A 24,135-nucleotide genomic window follows, 5' to 3' on the forward strand; every position below is an offset into this window, starting at 1 on the left:
GAGCAGACAGTTAAGTAAGGAGGGAAAGTAGCCCCTCCTTCCTGACAGTGTCCCCACTCATCATCACTGGTCACGAAAGCCCCATGGGAGGGGGGTTGGACAACTGTTTACCCCACATACTAGTAACTGACAGGGACAGGATGGGTTCCCTTACTGCAAGTGAAGGAGAGAGAGGGGGGCGGGGGGAGACAGAGACAGAGACACAGAGAGAGACAGAAAGAGAGACAGAGAGGGGGAAGAGAGAGACATAGAGAGACAGACAGAGACAGAGAGACAGACAGAGAGAAACAGAGAGAGACAGAGAGGGGGAAGAGAGGGGAAGAGAGAGACAGAGAGTAACAGACACAGAGAGACAGGCAGACAGAGAGAGCAGAGAGAGAGACAAAGAATAACAGACACAGAGAGAGAGAGAGACAGACAGACAGATAGAGAGACAGAGAGACAGACACAGAGACAGACAGACAGAGAGAGGGGGAAGAGAGACAGAGAGGGGAAAGAGAGACAGAGAGACAGAATGAGAGAGCGCTTTCCCGCTGCCCTTTGCTGTTTTTCCTGGAGATTGGGCCAGGAAGCTGAACTTGGGAGCAGTCCCTGCAGGCTCCAGGCTGTTTTTCTCACCTCGGACAAAGCAACAATGAACTGGAACTTGGCAGCGTCTGCTGAGGAAGTTGGGCTGGCTTGCCTGGAGCCAGCCCTGTGGGAAGTTTATCACCAGGTTCAGGCAGAGAGCTACCAAAGCCAGCCTGGGGCCATGGGGGCAAGGCAGGCTGAGGACTCCCTCTGGGGTTTCAGGGGATTCTCCTCCAAGTCACCCTCTGGCCACTCACTGTACCTGGCGTTCCCTGGGATCTGGGTTGTCTTGGTCCCTCTCTTCTGCCACCCTGGCTGCCAGGGAACTTCACAGAGACGCTCTCCCGGCTGCAGCACAGCCAGACAAACTTGTCCTCTGCCAGAAGCTACCTAGGGAGGCCTGTACTGGGATTCAAGAGTGTTGCCTGTCATCCTCTGCTGAGGGAGGGTCTCACCTTTGTCACACACTGCCTGGCTCACCCTGTTTTCCATGCTGGCCAACAGGTGCCATGTTTTTCATTGGCTGTCAAGGGGAAGAGCAGCTCCTATATCTACAGGAGCCTGCTTACCTGCTCCCTAGGGGGTACTGGGGCCAACAGGCTAGGAGCGGGATGGGCCTGAGGGCGATCCAAGTCTGCAGTGCTAGAGTGTCCCGAGCTGTGGGAGGAAGCTTCCAGGCTTCCTTTCTTCACCTATAACCAGACTTTAGTATTTGCCTCCTTGGTTACAAGTCCCATAGTCCAAGCGTGGTACTCAGGTGTCTGGGACATCCCACCACCACCATGCGTGTTTCTGAAGACTCAGCACGGCAGTCAAGAGCATGGTGCGTCAGAGCTGAAGGGATTGTTGTGAAATTTCCAGGGAATGGGTGCATGGAGGCTGTACTTACTGTGATTTAATCAGTCCTAAGATTTCCCTCCCTCCCTCCCTCCCTCTCTCCCCCCTCCCTTTCTCCCTCCTTTCTTCCTCTCCTATGCCTGTGCATCCATCCACTTGAGCGAACCTGTCCACTTGCACATTTATCTGTCAACATACATACCCCATCCATCCATCTGCGAACACACCTACACATCCATGTGCATACATGCACACCTACCTAGCCATCCATCTGCATACATGCACCCTATCCATCCATCCATCCACCCACCCACCCAGCCACCCACCCAGCCACATCCACCCATCCATCCATCCATCCACCCCTCCATCCATCCATCCATCCACCCACCTACTTTCCTATCTGTCTACTTACCTACTTCATCTATTAGTCTACACACTCACTTCCTCATCCACACGTTTACCCATCCGTCCATCTGCACGCACACCCACCCACTCACCCACTTAACACTCTGTGTCCCTATCCATCCTTCCATCCACGTAGATACCTAACCGTCTAACCACTTAACCCCTCCCTACACAATGCATCTGTGTATCCACTTATCCACTCATCTCACCCCTGTCCACTTGCTTGTGTATCTACATATTTATCTCTCCACCCACCTCACCTCCACCTACGTATTTACCCATCTACTCATGCACCCACCCACCTAGGTACCGACCCAACCATCTACCTGCACATTGTTCCAACCATCCCCTCCTTACTCCCCATGCACCCATCTAAGCTTCCTTGCCCTATATTCATGGATGCGTGCGTCCACTCAGCCGTCCTCTCTTATTTATTCCACATGCCAGCCGTTTTTCTGTTGCTCTGGGTTTCACAAACGCGGTGGTGCTCACGTACACGTAGTTTACAACCTCACAGAGCTGTAGCTTGCAGGAAGGAGGACAGCTGAACAGGGCAGGATCACGGTAGACTAGCACGGGCAGAGGGAAGCCAGCCTTGAGACAGTCATCCCGGAGAAGTGGCATTCTGGGTGTGGCCCAGGTGGCAAGGAGTTGTGCGGGCATCGGAGGGAGCAGATGAAGGTGGGGAATTCCCAGTGCAACATTAGGCCATGCTAGAACGGGATAGGCAGATTAGACAAGCTAGGATCCCCTGTACCGAGGAAGCAGCCCTAGTCCTGTGTAGCTCAAAACAGAGCTAAGTATTTCTACCGGTGCACACTGCCTGGTTCCCTGAGGATGCCGGGCCTCTGCTCTGGAGTACTCATCACGTCGTTTGAGATGTTTCTGCGGTGTCTGCATGGGACAGGGCTAAAAATCATGTACTGACTCTTAAAAGCAGAGCTTCTGCCCACGAGTGAAGGGTCCCTTTCGTGCCACAACAACTCACGCTCACTGGCCATGTCACCAAGCTGTGTGTGCTTGTACTGTGCATCAGAAGGAGTGTGGCTGGGGAGGAGATTGTTGGCAACATTGAGACAGGTAGGTATCAGGAAGGTGGCGGCAGCGGAGACCGGGGTAGGCTGGGCTTGACTCTCATCCCAAGATCAGTTGATCTTCTTGAAGTTGCCTGCTGGGATCAGAAGAGAGGGGTGTCTAGGAAAGAATCTATCTCCTTTCTCAGATTCTGGATGTTCCTTGGAGACTGTGGCCTTGAGCCCCTTTTACTACCATAGGTGGTTGGCCTGTGACTCCTCCCCAGTACTGTGATATGTTAAAAGCGTAGACAAGGGTTTTAACCAGGACTGTGTTGGAGCTGGACCAGCCTGGTTTACACTTACTCATGAGAACTGTGAGTCTCCTCGACTGAGCTAACTGTAGAGATTATTTATACCCGAGATAACACATGCCGAGGCTGGGGCTGTTTTACTCCAGAGAGCCTTTGATGAGCATCTGCAAGGTATTTGCACCATTCACTCATGGCTCAGTGTCATGAGACCAGATACTGGGGTCAGTGCTGAACAGGGCTGGGGTGTGGGTGAGCCACAGACCATCAGAGGGTGCTTCTCTCTCTGAGGCCTCTGAAGGCCTTGTGTTGCTGGGTGGCTGGCTCATAGTGAGGCTGTGATCGAGGCCAGGACTTGAGCCTGGGTCTTTCCGAGGCTGAGCTCTGGTAGATATGGGCAAGGAGTTGGAAACTTGTTGTAGGGATCGTTGAGGGAGTCCTGTGTGTGATGGGGTTCCTGAGCAGTGCTGGCAAAACAGAGGCACTAGTCCAGTCAACTATATCACCTTCTGCCAATTCCCACTATCTATCCAAGTTCATTCAGTATGCATAACCACAGGGAATGTGCTCCAGCCAACAGGGTGAGGACTCTTATACCCAGCAAAACTATCCCATACCAGCGGCCATGTCTTCAGTTCTGATTTTGCTCTTGATGGGTGCATAATTTTCTAGGAGGCAAACCAGGGCCTCAGGGCAGAAGCTGGTGGTTAAGGACTTGTGTGAAGTCCAGTTAGATGGTCTGAGATGTTCCAGAAAATGATGACCTGCCATTCTGTTCTTGTCATTCCAGGCTGCCAACAGCTACCTGCGAGATCAGTGGTTCCATTCTCTGCAGTGGAAGGTAAGTCAGGCCCCTGATGTTGGTTTGCAGTGGCTGCATGGGGGCTTAGAGAGTAATGGCTGAGAACCAGGCAGGACATAGGCCTGGTGGTAGGGAACGCTACCTCTTGGGCAGCTCAACAAAGGTCCTGCTCTTGCTGGAAGCTCCTGCCCTCTCCCTGAGGGCCATGCCTTGTGATAGGAGCAGATTCCTGGTAGGTGGCTGCTCAGCTTGGAACCATCCAACTGTTCCCTTGCTTCCAGGAAGCTCTGAGACCTGCTTCCATCAGAGGGAGGGCAAAGCCGGGGATCCAGGAAGGCTGGACTCCAGGTTCCAGAAAGTTCCTTGAGCAAGTCGAATTGAAAGCCGTGCAGAGTGGGAATTTAGCAGGGGTTGAAAACACTGGCTATGTTCATCGGCCTTGATTCCTTTTGGTGGGCTGACTTTCCGCCCTCACTCCTGTTATCACTCCTTATAGAAGTGTCGAGCTTCTGGCGTGTGTGGAGAGCAGACTTCTACTATGACTTCTTAGGCCCGGGCCAGCTCTCCTGAAGAGTTATGTTATGACCAGTGGCTCAGGTGATGAGCAGATCACAGGGCATAGTCATTCTCTCTTTATGCCCCTGGCGCCATGAGTCATTACAATGAGACTGCATTTGTTGAACAACTGCATACTGGCAGCTGGGCAAGATTTCTGCTGTCCATTTCCCCTGTGAAGTTCATTCCTGCCTGCATCAGGCCTACTCTTGAGAAAAGCGAGGTTCTAGTGTGTAGCTCAGCCTCTGACTGCGAGGGCTGAGGAGGGATTAGGGGCACTTCCTTTTCGAGGTGATGCACCCCAGGCACACCTGAAAGGCTGTGCTCGTGACGTTTCAAGAGGTAACCAAGATAGAGGTGGGGAAATGGAATTTTTAGCTGAGCTCAGTGTCACATGCCTATATTTCTAGCACTTTGGAGTCCGAGGCAGGAGGATTGCTACCAGTTTGAGGCTTACAAGGAAATGAAGTTTTCAAGAGACTTTGGTAAAAAGATGATTTTGGAGATCTAGCCTGGGATTACATGTGGGGTTCATAAAATTAACCCAGAGCTAGCCGGGATATCCTTGAGTTTCTAACAGTTCTGGGGACCTGGATATCTGATCTCAGTTCTGATGGCATCTTGTGTCTTTATCATCACTAAATTCAGTCAGTGGAAACTTGTCTTTAAAAGCACCTGGGGAACCTAAGCCAGAGGTATCAGAGGATGGCAAAGGCCTCTTCAGTCAGGCACTGTCCCTTCCTCCGAGGTGACCTTCCAGAATGATTCCCACCATATAAGCTTGTGTGAGATGTTAGTGTCCTTCCCCTGGGGCAGTTGGCCCCCGATGATTTGGGTATCTAGCCACCAGGTGGCAGTGGTCTCCCGCTGTAGCAACTTGATTTAGTTATGGCTCTTGGAGATTTAAATGTGGTGAGAGTTAAGATCTGCCGTCCATTGTTGCAAAATGACAAAGAATCTTAAGATTTGGGGAGGCTGGGGGTGGGGGTGGGGGGATACTCCAGCTAGCAATGTCAGCTGTCAGTCCTGAATTCGAATCCTTACTTTTTCTTGTTCTGGTCTGGTCCAGACAGGTCTGGGTGTTTGTTCATTTGACTGAATACAGTAACTAAAGTCTGTAAGTGTGCAAGGCCTGGCTTAAATACTCGTGTTTGCCGTCCTTTAACCAGTGCGGGCACTAGAGCTAAGAGGGGCCAAACAGTTTGCCCAGAAATGATCAGCAACTTCAGTTTAGACCTGTGGGTCCATCCTGCCTCATCCGTCTAACTGTCTGCGATTTGGACTCAGCGGCCCATTCTGGGGTATGGGTTTCATGGTCTCTCTCTCTCTCTCTCTCTCTCTCTCTCTCTCTCTCTCTCTCTCTCTCTCCTTCTCTTGAGACAGTCCTGGAACTCTCTCTGTAGACCAGGCTAGCCTCAAACTTACAGTGATTCCCCCCTGCCTCTGCCTTCTAAGTGCTAGGATTAAAGGCGTGTGACTACTCCACAAGCAAAGGAAGGCAACTGCTGTGGGTCTGTTTTATTTACTTGCTTCTTTTTTTTTCCTTTCCATTTTTAACAGAGGTGGGGGGAGTAGACAGCAGAACATCAGAATTTAGGACATTTAGCAATCCCACAACCACAGTTTGAATTTGTGAGTTTTCTGCACACGGCCTGCGACAGGAAGTATATATACAGAGTGTGCTCTTTTTGTAGTGTTGTGACGCACGCCTCTCGGATGCCGCGTCTCCTGGCTTACTTTGCCTGGACTGGCTGGCCCAGGGCAGTGTCTTTCCTCAGGAGGGCAAAACTGGATCTTAAGAAGACTTAGCTGTAACCCACAGCATGTGACCCTCAGAATGGCCGGGTTCCTCTGCCAAAGGATGCCGGGGAGTCCACCTCAGGTTGTCCCGACCGGGTGTGACTGAAGGCCCCTTGTAGGATTCTTGTCATTTTTTAAAGTCAGGGAGTTTCTACTGGGGTTTCCTTGTTTGCCCCTCTTCCCCGCCCCACATGCCCCTCCCCCTCCCCCACCGCCATCTTGGCCATCTTGACTGAGGGGTCCCCTCGCCCCTGTTTTCTCTGCAGTTGCTCTGAGGAGACATGAGGCTGGCATAGTAGTAAGCTCATCCATCCTGAGTGCTTTCTGTCTCCCTCCTTCTCTTTCCCTCTCTCCCTGGAAAGAGCTCTGCTCTTGCCCACAGTAGCCTTGGTCAGGGGAGTCCAGGGATGCCTGTGATTCCGTGACATGACAGGATGGAGGACCAGTACCTCCTATAGTAGGAAAGGGGTGGGAAAGAGATGTTCTGCCTTACTGGAATCCCCTGGGAGCCCAGCCTGCAGTCCCGAGGGCTCCCTGGGGAAGCTGTCTGTTTGGTTTAGGCAGTAGGCCCTTGAGGCCAATTCCCTGGGGTGTGGAACATAAACAGTCATACAGAGTTAATGAGGCCTCTGCTCTGACTCAGAAGCTCCTCTTTTCTCCTGCCCAGGCCCTCAGAGGCCTGGGTCTGCAGAAATAACCAACGTGTGCACGAGGGTTCGAGGGAACAGCCTGTCACACGTACAAGGTCACCCATGCACGGCCCATTCTGCATATAGGGAGACAGACCCATCTGTGAGGGGACAAGTCTGAGAGGATAAATCCTTCTGCATGTACAAAGCTCTGAGGAGACAGGCCCGTCGTGTTGCGTCGCACAAGGCCATAAAAGGAAAGGCATAGCTCGTGTTCAAGGCCAAGAAGAGAATGACCCATCCAAATATATGCTGCTATGAGTGGACAGGTCTATGATGGGCACTAAGCCATGTGTGTAGCAAGGCTGTGAAGGGACAGCCTAGGTTGTGTGACACTGACCGTGTTCCAAGACTGCGAGTGCATGGCATGTGCTATGTGAGAAAGTGAGCCAATTCTCTCTCTCCGCCCTGAGGACAAAGAGGTTCCAATGTATACAGCCAGGAGAAGCCAGCCTGCCCGGACACCTCGAGGAGTAGCCAAAGCGGGTGGCGATCCCCTAGTCAGGTCTGTTGAGATCCCTTACACATCTGGGACCCTGCCACTCAGTCTTTGCTTCCTGCTGTGGTTGGAGGCCACTAAGCAGAAGTCGTAAAATCCACAGAGACTGCGTTCTCCAGGGAAAGTGGGTCATTGAAAACACAACTGGCCCCAGGGGACAGGGGACAGGCAGGGTGTGACAGAAGCTGGCCAGCCACAAGCGCATTTGGATAGACCTGGCCGAAGCTGCTTACTTCTCCCCAGCAGACTTTCCCATGTCCCTGGGAGGTGGCATGACTTTGGACCTCTGTTCCCCCCCCCCCGGCTTTGGAGGAAGATGAAACAGTGTATGAGGGTGGCCATTATTTCAGGTATTGGTGGTGGAGACATCTCTGTTTTCTTCTCTGTGAAATGGGGTAGCAGTAGCACCTTACCTACTGTGCCTTTGTGAAGACTGTAGAGCCTGTTGTTTCTGAAGGAGGCGGAGTGGGTCCTGGTAGGAGCCAATGTTCCCGCCATCTCACAAAGAAGGGTCCTCTGCCAGTGTCGTCCATACATACAGGGTCTCCTGGGCTCACGAGTACTTTATGTGCACTTTTTTTTTTTTTTTTTCGGAGCTGGGGACCCAACCCAGGGCCTTCGTTTGCAGGGCGCTCTACCACTGAGCTAAATCCCCAACCCCCTATGTGCACGTTTTTATATAAATTTGTTGCCCTGAACCTCAACAGAGGTTTTTGAAGCCTTTGTCACTCGTGCCTAATGGGAGAGGGGGCAAGAGCCCAAGAGAACGATGACATCTCCAAGGACAAATGAGTTCTTAGAAGCACACGAGACAGTTGCCATGCAGAGAGGATTGCCCCATGATGTGTATGGACAGCCACCGTCCAGATCCCTGTACCACCATCCGAGTCTCTGCACGACCTCTTGGTCGCTCATACTGTCAGGAGACAGGAGTCCTATCCTACCTTCTCCACGGGGAGGGGACCAGGTCAGAATGACAGAAGGCCCTGAGGTGACTGCCCAGCCTGTACCCCTTGCTGAAGGCCAAGCCAGAGCACTCCAGGCTTGGGAGTACAGGATGCTCCAGTGATGCTGTCACGCTAGCTCTGTCTCTCTCTGGTCAGGAAGTCACACTTTGAAAGGACCCCCCCCCCCAGGGCCCCTCCCAGATCCTGTGCCGTGGCCTGAGTTCTTTTTTCCACTCTGATCTGTGGAACCTCTCCTGGGGTATCCAGACAGACTCGTCCCCGGTCACAGAGCAGTGGATGGGCACTGCGTACTCACAGCTGCAAGGAAGGGGCTGCTTCTCCCAGGGTTCCTGTCCAGGTGTGGCTGAGAAGTCACACCCGAGTTCACCCAGTCACGTGGCCTTTGAACAGAGGCCTGACTTGAGTCCAGAACCCACTGTCCCATTGTCCCTCCCCCTCTCCCCACTGCTCCCGTCCCCCATTGGCCTGGAGCATGGCTCTAGACACTTGAGTATAGAACACACATGTAGGCAGGCAGTCAACCACACTCAATGCTTATCTGTCCCATGGATTGTTACTAGAGATTTTAGGCTTGGATCCTGGGCACAGACAGCAGCAACCCAGCAAACACCCTCACCCCAGGCCAATTAAACAGACAGGTGATATGGAAAAACAGGAAGGAAAGACCAGAGTCCATCTTCTGTGACGTGAGGCACAGATCCAGAGACTACAACTCTCTGTCACTGACACTGACCCACCATTTTCTCAACCCCGACTCTCCGGTGAGGTGGTCTCATGAGCCGGAACGGTGTGTATTCTCTTTGAGGGATCCAGGTTCCTCCCCTGACTGACACTCAGACCCCAGCCTCTTCTTTCTCAGCATGGATTCCTTGGCAGAAATTCTAGTTGCTAGTTCAGTAGTCTGATGGCCAGAGGGAGAGGGTCCAAGGTATCTCCCGCCTTCCCCAAAGTTAGCATTTGTAGACCCCGGTCCGAGTCCTCAGTCCGGATTGTCTACAACACACATGGGAGAGAGCTTTACATATTGAGACCCGGAATGACTCACGGGTGGGGTGAGGGTTAGGGGTGAAGGTGGTCTGGCTACCTGTTCCTGGCTGCCTGCTGGGATAGCCACAGTCGTACCCGGCTCCCACACCTGCCCACGTACACCACACCACTTCCTTTTATTTGGTGCCTGTCCTGGCCGTTGTTCACTTCCCAGTCGCTGGCTCAGTACTCTTGCTGGGCAAGGCCTTGGTTTTTTTATAGCCCAGCTGTATACCTGCCTTGCCTATCCAGGTTAGCTCTACATCCGGCCCCAGAAGGATCAGAGGGACTCTTGGAGCATTGTAAACGTTGAGCTGCCCTCACTCTGCAAGAGGCCGCCCTACTCCCAACACTACAGGAAGGCCCTGTGATGACCCAGAGAACCAAGATGGCTGACTCTGGGGACCCAAGGGTAGCGGCCTTTGGTGGCCCAGGCTACTGGTCTCCAGTGTCTTCCGGCCTCCGTGCGGCCCCTCAGAGAGTCACTGGGGTCCCTGTAACTAACAACAAGGGGAGCTCTTGGGATTGAAACTAAGAAATGGCTGAGGCTCTGTGACCTTGGGGATGAGAGTCACACTCTCGGGCTTCCTTTGTGACAGAGGAAAGAAAACAATTATTAGCCATCTCTGGTCTTGGGAGACTTGAGGGGGATCATGTCATGGAACCTCAGGGTTTGATGAGGCCCGTCTCAAAGGATGAGCAGAAGGAGCACAGGGGTTGGTTGAGCGTCTCTCTGCTGGACACCGGCAGGACAGGGACGCAAACCGAGACGGGTGACCTCTGGGTTAGCTTCGTCCCCTCCCTCCAGCTTCTTCCGCCAGCGTTTGGCAAAGTTAGACACAGAAGGGCATGGAGACAAGGGTCAGGACCCCCACCCCAAATGTACAGTCTCTCCACTTCCCCACGTGGTACATCTGCCCTCTTCCTCCCGCCTTTCCTCCTTTTCAGCCTCTGTTTTTCCTCTCCAGTGCTGGGGATTGAGTCCTGGACCACAGAGCCGCATGCCCCACCCTGAGTTTTGTTTGTTTTGGAAGCGGGATCTAGGTCAGCTACTAAGGCTTCCCCCGCCGGCCGAGATACGGTGTGCTTATGGACTTGAGACCCACACTTGGCTTATTACGGGGTTTATATCAGTTTCTCTAGAGAGAAGCATACAGATCAAAAGAGGTGGCCCAATGACTTCTCCCCAGGTTCCCTGGGGCGTGACCACACACACTGGCTCTCCGGGGCTCGAACTTCTCCTTCTCTTTGGCCCACTTGAACTCAGAATTGTGAATGGGCTCATTTGTGCCTTGGGCCTGTACTCTGAAAACTATGCTTGTGAGGCTTAGATGTGTTCTTTGTGTAGTGACGCTGTATTCTGTCAGGGCTGGGTGGTGTTTGTTCTGCTCTGTGTGTGTCTATGTCTCGGTGGTTTTTTAATCCGGCTTGGTACAGACCATCGGGAACGCTCTGGTGTCTGTGCCCACATTCCCCTTGTGGGTGCGTGGAATTTCAATCCCAAGGCTGTGGGGCACACTTACGGTCACCTTGAGCGAGAGCTGACCACTCTTTTTCCAGAATGCTTGGTATATGTCCCACTTCTGGGGCAGGAATGAAAGCCCTATGGCAGGGGTACTAAAAAGAGCATTTCCTGTTTGTTTGTTTGTTTTTATCTTTTCTTTTCTTTTTCTTTTTCTTGGAGCTGGGGACCGAACCCAGGGCCTTGCGCTTCCCAGGCAAGCGCTCTACCACTGAGCCAAATCCCCAACCCCGTTTGTTTGTTTTTAAATACTGAAAAGGAAAAAGGACTTCACAAGGATTATCGTTTGCTGTGAACCTGTTCCCACTTCTTATGGTCTTAAAAAAATTGAACATGTAACAAAACACGCATGCCCTGTCACATGTAACATGTAACATGAAACATACATGACCTCGTTGCCGAGTGCAGGGTTCGTTGGCTGTCATCTTCACTAGACTCAGAGAAAATTTTGGCAGAGGGGACAGAAAGATGGTCCACATGTTAGACAGCATGCTTATAAACATGGCGGGGTGCCGGACCCACAAAATTTGAATGATATAGTTGTCTAAACCAGGCTTACATAATGGTACCAGTTGTCTTAAGCATGTGAACAGAAGAAATCCTATCATTAGACAATTAGTGACCACCGAAAGAGCGAGAATCAGTTCCATTCAGGGACGAGCCACCTGATCCAGTCCCACAATGGTCACCTGAGCACACTGAGATAAGACCAATACTGAATGGACTCAATGGACTCTATTACACGTATGTAAAGTTTATACTTGTAATAGGTGTGTGTAGCAATAGTCACTAAGTTATAGTTTGAGGAGTAATGGCGGACGTGGGAGGAGCTGTGGGGGCGGGGCGGGGCTGTGTGATGCAGATCCGGAACTCGTGTATGAAATGCTCAAATGAAAAATTAAATTCCCAGAACAGAGCCGTGCACAGGCCGTTGGCAGTCCCTTAAAGTCAAGGACAAGTGGAAGACTTAAAAGCGAGTCCCCCTTCTCAAGTCTGCCTTCCCGCTGGCTGTCCCTGCTGCCGATGGCCTAACAGGCCGCTCGTGCCGTGTTCCTCTGAAAACACCTCCTGATTCTCCTCCGCTCACCTTGTTCCTCTTACTTATGGTGGGGTGTCTGTAGATTCAGGGGGAGATCCACCGAAGCCCAGACGGTCCCCGAGCTCTGTGTCTCTGCGATGCTTTGCTTCCAGACCACCTAGTTCCAGGGTCCGTTCGTCCGTGTGTCCTTGTTTGATGCCCTCCAGCTGTTCCTCCTGCACCCGGAGACCGTTATCGAGTCAAGGGAGGGCAGGTTAAGTGCAAAGCCTGGTACCACAACAGCTGATTGGCTAAGAAGATACTACTGACAGGCTAGTAATGCTTACAACACAGACGTACCGCGTCTGAGCGGAAGCGAGAGCAGGTTGTTACTAGCCTTCCGTTTATACTGCTCACAGCAGGGTTGAAATGGTAAACTTAATGGGCAATGTAATTCTGGGACTTCCCATGTAATGTTTTTATACCACCGTGCTAAGGGTTGAGTCTGAGATGTCACTCAAAGGCTCATACATACACGGAGGGGTTGGTTGCAAGCTGGTGGGCTTTTTGGAAATAAATGGTTCCTGGGGCATCCTGAGTGGATCGATACTTTGACAGACCCAAAAGGGATTTGATAGCATGATGGAGAATTGATTACTGGACACTTTAGGAGTTGGGGGCCTCCCTGGAGAAAGGAAGTCCCTAGAGGTATCTCTTTGAAAGACGTATTTTACCCCCCTAGCCTTTTCCTCTGTCCTTCTCTTTGCTTCTTGGCTGCTGTGAGTTGAGAGGCCTCCTCAGCTTCCAGCTCACCCCGTCATACCTCAAGCCCAGAAACAATGCAGTCTGACAGCTCTGAATGGCAACCTTTGAAGCTGTGGGCCAAACAAGAACTTCCTTCTTGCAGCCGTTTCTCTCGGGCGTTTGTCCAGTGGGAAGGCCACTGGCTGGTCCTGCAGAGCCTATGTAACAGGGATCGCTGGGACCATAGGTGAACAGGGGCGGCTGGTTCAGCTCAAAGCGGCCAGACGGGGCCGCAGATCTTTAATAATTCACCACCGTCCATATTAGGCAACGGGGGTTCCTGAAGGGACCAAGAAAGAGGATTTGAGCTGTCTACAAACAGCACAAGGGGCTTTGCTAACCAGTCCTCACCTGGGGAACTAACTGGTCTCCCTATTCCACAGACCAAACATCTGGAACCCAGACTAAAGACAGTGACCCGCCCCGAGCAGCAAGGCTAGAGAGTGGGGGAGAGGAGGGGAAGATGTGACGGTCCTCAGGACCAACCCCCCTCTTTTTTTTTTCTTAGTCAGATATAGTGGCACATGCTCATAACCTCAGTACTGGCAGGGCAGAGAAGATAGATTCCGGGGGCTCACTGGTCATCCAGCCCCACCTGACCAGCAGTCACCACATCCTAATGAGAGACCTCGTCTAGGATAGAAGATGAGGGAGGGAGGGGGCGGGATAGCCAGGTGTTAGCTCCTGAACTTACACACACACACACACACACACACACACACACACACACACACACACACACACACACACACACTAAAAAGACAGAAGAGCTAAGTCTTAACGTGCTCTTGATTGTCCTCGAACTCTCCTGTTCTTCCCCAGTCCTCCTAGAGACCTGACTTTGAGCGCTGAGATCCCTTCCCTTCGATGTGACGGCCTGTCTGCACCTCTGGAGCAGCATGGTGGCTCTCTCAGCATTCTGGAGAGAAGCGGCATCTCTGGGTTGTTTTTTCCTTCCAAGCAAGGAGGGGACTGGGGCTTCCATGTGTCATGAGCGCACGCTTTGATGGGGACCGATGAGTCACCAAGCCGCACAGGGAAGGTTTTCACGTACATGGTTTGTGGGTAAGCCCTCTTTCTGCCCTTTAAAGCAGGGTTTTATTTGATTTTCCCCCCCTCCTTCTCTCTGTGGATGAGTTTTCCAGACATAACCAGGAGGCAGCGTCGTCATTTGACATGACCTCCGTCACTCGGGAGGCTGCGGTGGGCAGCAGGGTCCTGTCTTGCTTTCAGGGTGGTATGGTGATCGAGTAGCCACTGGAGGAGAGGACCGTGGCCCACAGTTCTGGGTTGGCCCTTAATGCCTCCTGCCTGCCCACTGGCTTGGCTCAACAAGAGACTTAAAAGAGCAGCCATAGTTGTCCCCACAGAGGAATTCACCCCAACTCTTCCAGAGGTGATCAGACTTGCCCAGTGGAGTGGCGGCGCATGTCTGGGGAAGGAGAGGCTTGGGGAGAAGCTAATTGGCTAAAGTTGGTGTCAAAAGCCTGAGGCCCTTGTAATAGCGGGTGCTTTGAGTTTTCAGAGTGGCCCTAGCACATAGCAAGACCCACAGACAGACAGAGATACTCAAGGGAACACAAGTCAGCTCCTAACGGAGCCACTGTGTGGTAGCAGCATTGTGCCAGGGGCATGTGTTCCTGGAGCGGTAGAAAAACCAGTGCAGATCTACCAAGGCTTGGGTCAGACTCTTTGCAAGGGGCTGTATCTGTCCTTAGATGAGATAGATTTCCAGGACCGGGACATTAAAGGATACCCAGAAAGATCAGGGTCCCTTCACAATGGCCAAGATGGCAGTGGGTATCCATAGCTGCTGGCTTAGAAGAAGGCTCTTGTCAGAGTCTTGAGTTAAATTCTCTACACAAGTCCCCTCGGTCCCAAGCCTCCCAACCAGTTCAGACAAAGGATCTTGAGTCCGTGTCTTATTAATTCTCCAAGAGAGGCTCACGGGCCTGCCTCTCACGGCTGCTTGAGAGAGTCAGAGGCCTCTGTGACAGGGCCTCATGCCTGCAGCTTAGTGCAGACTGCTCCACACCCATATGGTGCTGTGGCTCTAACTTCAGTTCCAAGGATCCAACCGGTACCGTCTCGCGCCCTAGACAGACACATGGAGCACATACATGCATGCAGGCAGAACACTAATACACATACATTAAGTAAATCTTATTTTTTTTAAAAAAAAAAAAGCAGTTTAAAGAAGTGTTTCTGTTGACTTATAGCTTGAACATAGAGTCCATGATGGCAGGGGTGGTGTTAGCAGCAGGAGTGCGAGGCAGCTGGTCATGTGATACCCTTAGTCAGGAAGCGATGTTCGGTTCCGTTTTATCCAGCCAGGAGACGGTGCTGCCACAGAGAAGGTCGGTTTTCCCATCCCAGTCACATTTTCACAGACGTGCTTGAAGTGTGGCTCCAAATTCCGCCAAGTTGACAGTGAAGACAACCCCCCACGTGTGTGTCTGTCTGTCTGTCTGTCTGTCTGTCTGTCTCTCTCTCTCTCTCTCTCTCTCTCACACACACACACACACACACACACACACACACACACACACTCGTGCTGAACAGCTCTGCCTGGCTTTAATACTTAGCAAGCGGCCGCAGTAGCCTTTACTGTTGCCTCGTTTTGATGTTCTAGAGGAACTATGGGGAATGGAGGGGGGAGGATTCCACCCGGCATCGTCCCTTCACAACTCCACCTCCGGCAGTGTATGTGATGGAGCTTGCAGAAGCAGGCAGGAGGGCAAGCAACAAGAACTGGTTTGGATTAGTTCCCAGCAGGTGTTGAGAAAGGAGAGCCAGGCGCTCAGACCTACGTATGGTGAAGTGCTAATGCTGTAACTGACACAGGACCGCAGATCACCTCAGCCAGTCTGAGTGCCACGGCTCGCTAGTGTGAAGAGGGTGGGAAGTGACGCCCTCTGAGAGTGCACTCTAACTGTCATGTTGCCAAGACCCCCCACACTTGTTTTCCCAAACTTGAATCCTGTCTCTATTACAATTTAATGCCCCATTTCCCGGTCCGAACCCCAACAACTGCCATCCTCCATCCTGTACCCATAAAGCTCACTACTCTCAATACCTTAACACAAGTGGCATCACATGGGCCTTGGCCACACGTCACTCAGCAGAATGTCTTTCAGGTCATGGGTGCTATAGCACATGTCAGTGTTAATTTCCTTTTGAAGGCTGTGTAATATTTCAATGTATGCATGTATGCATATGTATGTATGTATGTATGTATGTATGTATGTATGTATGTATGTATGTATTACAGTTGGTTCATGAGCTTGTGAACTTGGGTTGTTTCCATCTCTTGGCTGTTGTAAACAATGCTACAGTGAACAGGGATGTACAGATAGACTCCTTCAATATGTTGGTACCCACAAAAGGACCAGTGTCTGGGTACCACCCATCTACAATACACCAGGCTGGAGGAGTAAGTCCACATGAGCATGGAGTTTCTCAAGCCGTAGGTTGCTTCTGATGTGTACCCAGGACCGAGCATCTTAACAGGATTGTCAGGGTGGGCGTTAGTACCGGGGGAAGCTTGTGGGAAGAGACTTGATTTGTGGGTGGTTTGACAGTGTCTGCTGTTGTGAAAGGAAGATGCCGGGTAGAATCCTCCCCCGTGGCTCCTCTTTGCCAAGGACCGTACGTCAGCCGTGGCTGACGTCCCTGTCTGAATTCTCCTGGAAGTTCTTCCTGCAGCCTGCCAGGTCCCCAGGTAGCTCTCTCTGACATCACCAATGATGCAGGTGTGCAGGGTTGCGGGTGGCTGGGCCCAGCCTGCTTGAGGCCACACAGGGCTAGGGGCTTGTGCACTGTGGCAAGGGCCAAGACAGGCTTTGAGGTGGTAATGCAGGCCTCATGGCCCACTGAGGAGTCAGGGAACAGATTTCTAGGATGTCTAAGGAAAAGAATAAACAACATATTCCAATGGAGGATGAGCTAGGGGTGGGAGGGGTCTCTCTCACTGTGGCCCCTCGGCGAAGTGGTGGGGCCAGATGGATCAGCCTGGCTCAGGGGACAGCCAGGTGTAAGGAGCCAGGGCCCCAGGCCAGCTCTCACCTGCTGCTCCCTAGGCATTGGGCTTCCCAAGACTGCCCAGCCAAGTCCGACCGTCTTAGAACAACCAGAACTTATTGTCTCAGAGCTCTGGGGCCAGAAGTCCAAAGTCATGGTGTGAGCGGATTCTTTTTCCCTTGGAGGCTTCTGAGTGTATCTTTGTCTGACTTTGTCCAGCTTCTGGGGACTGCAGGCAACCCTTAGCCCTTCTTACTTTTGGCTATGCAACTCTGCTTCCTGTGTGTGTCTGCACATGTTGTTGTTGTTGTTGTTGTTGTTGTTGTGTGTGTGTGTGTGTGTGTGTGTGTGTGTGTGTGTGGGTGGTCCCATGTGGCATTTTCTGCATGGGTACCAGTGTGTGTGTGTGGTGTCTGTGGTATGTGTGGTGTATTTGATGTGTGTGTGTGTGTGTGTGTGTGTGTAAGTGTCAGCTCCCATGTGACATTTTTGCATGGGCACCAGCTCAGGACCCAGCCTAGTCCAGCATGATGTGGTATTACTTGATTCCATCTACAGAGACCCTGTTTCCTAATAAGAGCGCAGTCAGATGCCCAGCGTTAGAACTGGGATATAACTTCTGGGGAGACACAGTGCAACCCACACTGCCAGCAGGGCGTCCCTAGACAAGGGAATGGTCCCTTCTATCACTCCCCGATCTATGCCACAGATCTATGCCTACAACCAGGCAGCAGGCATGGGGGTTGAATCTTGCTTCTTTTAGGGCTTTTGAGTCTCCAGGATTTCCTGGAGGCCCGTGGTGCAGACTGCAAGGCCAAGTCTTCATTTGGCCCAGACCCCCCAGAGTTCCCCGTCCATGGCAGTGGTGGGAAGGATGTGTCTCTGATGTGGACGCTGAGGTTTATGATTCTCCTCCTTGCCCTAAACAAGCTGCCAGCAGCAATTTCCTTACTCCAAACTGCTCCGGTACCTTGTACGAATTGTGGAGAAAACAGAAGGCTCATCCCTGCCTACAAGGAACATGGACTCTGTGGGAAGCACACGGTTCATCCGTGTGATGGTCGGTTTGTGCCTGGGAGTCAGTACAAGTGGAATGTGGTACCCAGCTGTGAGCCTGACACCTAGGTGGGTCATCTACTCACCAGCCAGACTCATGGTTACCCAGGCAACCAGCTGATGCCCAGAGCCAGTAGAGCAAGGACACCCACCTGAGTCCTGCTGTTTCCTTGGTAGCAGTAATAGCTACGGGGAGGCAGCCTATGATGGTCACTTAGGAGGCTGAGTGCCTGAGCTCTGTCCCTTTTTCAGAGTACCCATCTCCCCAGGAGCTGGCTTCTCAGGCACACAGAAGCTGGGCTTTCTAACTTGACAGGAAGGCACCACAGACATTAAGGAATGGAAGACACAGGTTTTAAAAGTTGCTATATTTATGTGTATGGGTGTCAGCTCCGTGTATGCCTGTGCCTGGTACTCAGGCAAGCCAATAGAAGGCACCAGTAAGCTCCCCTGGAATTGTAAGTATAGATGATGGTGAGCTGCCATGTGGGGGCTGGGAGCTAGGTCCTCTAGAAGAGCAGCTCTTAACTCCTGAGCCAGCTCTCCAGCCCCAGCTTCACCCTACCTGACGATGTGAGGTCAGGTTACAAACACGGCTACCCGGTTCTCTCTGGCTCTCGCTAGCTACGTGGCTTCAGCCTCGGTTTTCTCATCTATAAAGTGGGGTTCACCTCCCCGGGGTACTGTTGAGATTTCAGAAGTTAATGTGTGGCTCTGGGGGAGGGGTAGCTTAATAAAGCAAGCCTTGCAAACTTGGAGACCCTAGAGCCCATGTGAAAAAGCCAGGCATGGTGGTGCACTCTCGAAATGCCAACGCTGAGAGGTGGAGACAGGTGGATTCCTAATCGCTGACTAGCCAGTTCCAGGCCAGTGAGAGACTCTGTCAAAAAATGAGATGGAGAACTCGTGAAGAATGGATTCCTTTACTGGTGGGCGGGGCCAGCGGGCGACCATGCAGTGACTGACTGGTGGCCAAATCTCGGTCGCCTGAAAGACCCACACGGTTCACTGATGGTCACAGGATGGGGTGGTGGCCATCCAGGTGTTAGCAGAGGCAGAGATGGGAACAGCACAGGGCTTGTCTACGGACAAGCAGCTCAGCAACAGTGACCTGGCCACACGATGACCTCCATCATGAGAAGGAATAGAATACTGGGGCTCGGGAGGCTGCCTGGCAGCTCCAAGGCCATCTCGCTGAGCGCAAGAAACCTGGCTCAAAAGACCGTGTGTTTGTTGTCTGACTCCAGTTTCATGTCCAGAAACCAGAAAGAGGGGAGGTGTTGGAGGAGGCTGTTGGGTGTCCTCAGTTCTCTTTGGGGTGACAGCTGTACATGACGTATGTGCTAAGCGCCACGGGACTGTATGCCTTGAGAAGATTGGTGTTTCAGTGACATGTGACTTTCACCTGGATAATGGGTGTGTATAGACAACTAAGACAGCAGGGCTGACTCTCAGGCTTGGAGTCCCCACGTAGACAGGGCCACAGAGTATCTCTATCTTCGTGTGCTTTCTGTTGCCGTGATTAACACCGTGACCAAGAGTAGTAGCTTGGAGAGGAAGGGGAATATTTCATCTTACAGGTTATAGTTCATCCTTGAGTGAAGCTAAAGGCAGAAACCAAAGCGTGTTTTCTTAACATAGTCCAGATTCACCTGCCTGGGGATGGCACCTCCCACAGTGGGCTTGACCTTCCTCCATCACTAGCCAATCAAGAAAATGTCTCATAGACCTGACTTGTCCACGGGCCGGTCTGATGGAGGCAATTCTTTATAAGAGAACCTACATGAGAAGCCACACACCCCTACACACACACACACACACACACACACACACACACACACACACACACACACGTACACAGAAGCACACATACAAACACACAAGCCCGCATGCCCTTTATAAAGTTGAGTAAGTTAACACTTTTACATTGAGCCACATTCAAGAGGTTCCCTCTTCCTGATGACTCTAGGGCTGTGCCAAGTTGACAGCTAAAGCTTGACAGTTGCAGGGAGTGGGGGATGAAGGATCTCTTCCGAGCCTGTGACAAAGGAAGGCTCCTCGTAACAGAGCGATTGTTTCGCCTTAATCTCTGAACATTTCTAGATGAGATGGGCCCACCCTGTGACAAAGGCAGCCTGCGTTTGCCGTATTTCAATGCTTTTATTAGCGTGCTAATTATACTCAACGGTGGGCTTCCATTGCGACATTGTCATAGGTGTGTATGATATGTTTAGAAGGCCGATTGTCTGCCCACACCAACATCTGCAGCCCGTAGCGAGGACAGAGTCTTGATGGGCATAGTCAGTCTGCTTGCCTTTCTTGCTGGGTGTACAAGGGACTCTGGGGGGACAAAACATTAATTAGTAACTTTTCTTGTCACTGTGATAGAGCGGCTGGCAGAGACAGCTGCAGGGGGAGGGGAAGGGAGGGGAGGTTTGTTCATGCTTATAGCCCATCGTGGGGAAGCAAGCATGACAGCGGACAGGTGGTAGCCGCTTATTATATGAGAGCAACTAAGGAGTAAAGAGGTGAAGCCAGGAACATGGCCTCCCTACAGCCTTCAAGCCTCAGCCTTACAGCCTGCTTGCAACAATTCAGCTCCACGTGGAGAAGGTCCCACCACCTCCCAACACCACGCCAGCAGCTGGGGACCCAGTGTTTAAACACATGAACCTGTATGGGATATTTCACTGTGAAACCATACCTTGGAGGAAAAAGCCCAAGGTGGGGTCCCTGTTTAGGCCTGTTCAACCTGCACCCCATAACTCAGATCCAAGAGGATTGCTTTGAATGTGGTCCTGTACAAAACTGTTAACCTCATAAAGGGGATGTGTGTGCGTGTGAGTGTGTGTGTAGGTTCCCATGTGAACTTTGTCGGTGGCAGTGTCAAAGGTTGGACACACCCACCAGTTGGGGGCTTAAAGAAACTCATGTCCCCTATGGAAGATTCTGTCCTTGCGCTGGGCACAAAGCTGTCTGCTCTGTGGAGCAGCAGATGTGCTGGACCTTAGGCATGGCTACGGGGGCATAGCATTGCCCCCATAGCTCCTTCTGTGGTGACAGCAGTGTCCTCTGTCTAGCAGCCACTAGCAGCTGCAGTGACATTGGGTGACTGAAGAGCTGGATGTCCACTTAAATTTTCTTCTAATTAAGTTGACTGTGCTGTCAGAAGCCCCCTGGGTCCAGTAGCTTTTAGACAGGCCAGGCAGCTCCATGCCAAACCTAGAAATAAAGTGTCAAAACCATCCTCCCCAGCTCGCTTGGTTCCGTCTCCTCAGGGACGCCCTCCCCTCCGCAGCTCCTCAGAGTACCCGTGACAAGTGACGAGGAGCATGCGTACTTGTGTGCACGCGAGCCTTGGAGGCTGCAGCAGGCAGCAGAGCTGTCGTCCCCCCCCCCCTCTTCCCCAATCCTTGGGAAGAGCGTTTCCAGTACATTCCGAGCCACACCTCCTGGTGAGGGACACCCACCTGATGACAGCTAGTCTCCTGTGGAAGAGCTAAGAGGCTCCACACTCTCAGGCTCGGGAACCCCAGTGTCTTGTGCCTGCTCCTACCGCAGGAACAGTTTCCAGAGAGATGGCTGGTGTTGCCCAGGTAACGTCCCTTCCCTGACAAGCAGAGAGAGGGTGAGGACAGCCGTGGAGTTGACTGGCTCTGCCAGAGGGGAAACAGGAGGCTCTGCCTGCTGGTTCTGTTTATTGTTGGCTGGTGCGGCTTTGCCACAGATGCTGGGAGCCTTTCTTAGTCTTGCCTGCTCTGGACCACTCCCTCCTAGGATTGGGTAGGTGATATTATCCACAGTTGTGTAGTCAGGAAGTAGATGAGACGCCCCATGCCTGTCGCTTCACGGGCAGCACAGCAAATCCTTGGTAGTAGTTATTCTTTTATTGCTGTGCAGATGAAGGACTACAAACAATAGACTCTAAATCCCAGGGCCCGTCTGCCCTTCTTTCCACAGTCTCCTCAGGGCTTAGGGCGCGTTAGAGTAGAAGGCTTCACGTGGTCTTAGTTAGGTGCGTGGTGAGTACGTGGGCGGTGGGTGAGTGGGCAGACGGGCAGTGAAGAGATGGGTGAAGGATCGGATGGATGATGAGTGGATAAACTCTTGGGTGAAAGATTGGTTAGATTAGTGGGTGGGAGATGGATTGGTGAATGAGTAGGGAAATGGGTGGATGAATATGGATGGACGAGTAGAGGAATGGATAGATAAATGGAGGTAAATGGGTGAGTAGATGGGAGACAGGAAGATGGGTGGATGGATGGATGGATGGATGGATGGATGGATGGATGGATGGATGGATGGATGGATGGGTGCATGAACAGCTGATGGTCAGGGACTAGAGAGATGGCTCAGTGGTTAAGAGCACCAGATGTTCTTCCAAAGGACCTGGCTTCAAATCCTAGCACCCACATGGTAGCTCACAGCTGTAGCTCCGGTTCCAGGGGATTCCCTCTCACATACAAACACAAGCATGCAGAACACCAAGGTACGTGAAATAAGAATAAATACATTTTTTTTTTAAAAAAAGAGCTGATGGTCAGGTGGATGGGGAGATGATAGAAACAGAACTGAGATTTGGAATGAAGTCTGCTTATTGAAAAACCCATATTCTTAACAGGTCATGCTGCTTGTGGCTTTGTCTGCCGCTCTCTTCCTAGGAAGGCATTTTATATATTTTAAAAGAGCTCGTTTGAGGTATAAGTTACATGTCATTAAAGTTAGCCATCGTAAGTGTACTACTTGATGATTTGGTTTCATCTGGTTTCAGGACATGGCTACCCCCCTTAAAGATGCCCTTTGTGAATCCCCGCAGCCCCAGCACTGGCTGCTTCACTTTCTGTCTGTAATTGGACTTTTTCTTCTAGGAATTTCACATAAAAGGAATCCTACAGTTTGTGCCTTATATCTGACTTCGGTCACGAGGCACAGTGGCACAAGATACGTTCACTCTTTTTTCCCCCCCCCCAGTACTTGGCTCTGCACATCTTGTTCAGCCATGAGCTCCTTCTTTGAAAGAGATTGACCTTGTCTTGGGGGAAACTCACGTATTTGCCTCTGTGAGACTTGGCTTTTCCTTTTGGGAGCGGGGAGGGTGTTAAAAACAATTACTGAGCTATGCTGTGAATGCGCGCTTAGCATTTTTCAGTCAGACAGACAGAGCCACAGCTCAGTGGTAGGAACTCCTGCTGGGTTTGAGCCCCAGGACAAGAGGATGGGAAGGAGGGGCTGTTGAGTGATTTTGCTATGTAACTGTCCATTTAAAAAAAAAGGATTAATTTATTTATTATACAAGTACACTGCAGCTGTCTTCAGACACACCAAAAGAGGACATCAGATCTCATTACAGATGGTTGCGAGCTACCGTGTGGTGGCTGGGAATTGAACTCAGGGCCTCTGGAAGAGCAGCCAGTGCTCTTAACCACTGAGCCATCTCTCCAGCCCGTAACTGTCCATTTTAATCCCCACCCCCACCCCCACCATCCACCCAAGAGCAGTGCGCTAGGATTAGTTCAACCACATCCTCACCGACACTTAGTATTGTTTGTCTTTTCCATCCCAGCCATCCCAGTGGTATTTCTGTACCATTGAACTGTGTATTTCCCCAGTAGCTTGTAATGGAGAATCCTCGCTCCCACCCCCATTTTTGTTTGTTTTGCTTTCTTGTTTTTTGTTTTTGTTTTGTTTTTTGAAACACAGTCTCAGGTAGTTCAGGCTGGGTTTGAACTCTTACACATTCAAGGATGACCTTGAGTATATCCGCCCCGCCCCATGTTGGCATGACAGGTGTATGCCACCACGGCCAGCTGTGAGCATCTTTTCACGTGTCTTCTCCCAAACCGGGATCTGAGTCATGAGCCACGGCTTGGCACAGCACAGTTGATGAAGGGCCAGATGGCAGCTCTTTGGGGCTCTAAGAGCCCCACTCGCTCAAATTTCTGTTGCATGTTCTGTTTGCTTTGAATTTTACAACTCTTAGAAAACCCCCTTTTGGGGGATGGGGTGTCATTGTGTACAAACAGCCAAGGCTGGATTTGAACACAGGCCACATGTTGCTGGTCCCACACTATGTCATTATCAGATCTTCTAACATCAGTCATGTGCCCGGCCACAAGACAGCTCCAGGACCCCTGTCCCCTCTTCCCCAGCTCAGGTCAAGGACTCCAGTGGCCCATGAGGCACACATTGGACAGAAACCACTCGTGGTTTCTGGCAGGCAGGCTCAGTGGGAAGGCTGTG

The 24,135-nt window shown here is 51.7% G+C and overlaps 1 protein-coding gene across 1 annotated transcript in view; it reads left to right on the top strand.

The window, feature by feature from the left end:
* Cmip (c-Maf inducing protein) overlaps positions 1-24,135 on the top strand; it is a 205,635-nt gene that overhangs the window by 126,498 nt on the left and 55,002 nt on the right. Inside the window, exon 3 of the mRNA XM_032887960.1 lies at positions 3,927-3,977. Within this exon, the coding sequence (XP_032743851.1) occupies positions 3,927-3,977 (51 nt within the window). The remainder of the gene's footprint in view (positions 1-3,926; positions 3,978-24,135) is intronic.

The sequence above is a fragment of the Rattus rattus genome, chromosome 17, assembly GCF_011064425.1.
Source record: "Rattus rattus isolate New Zealand chromosome 17, Rrattus_CSIRO_v1, whole genome shotgun sequence".
Lineage (NCBI taxonomy): Eukaryota > Metazoa > Chordata > Mammalia > Rodentia > Muridae > Rattus > Rattus rattus.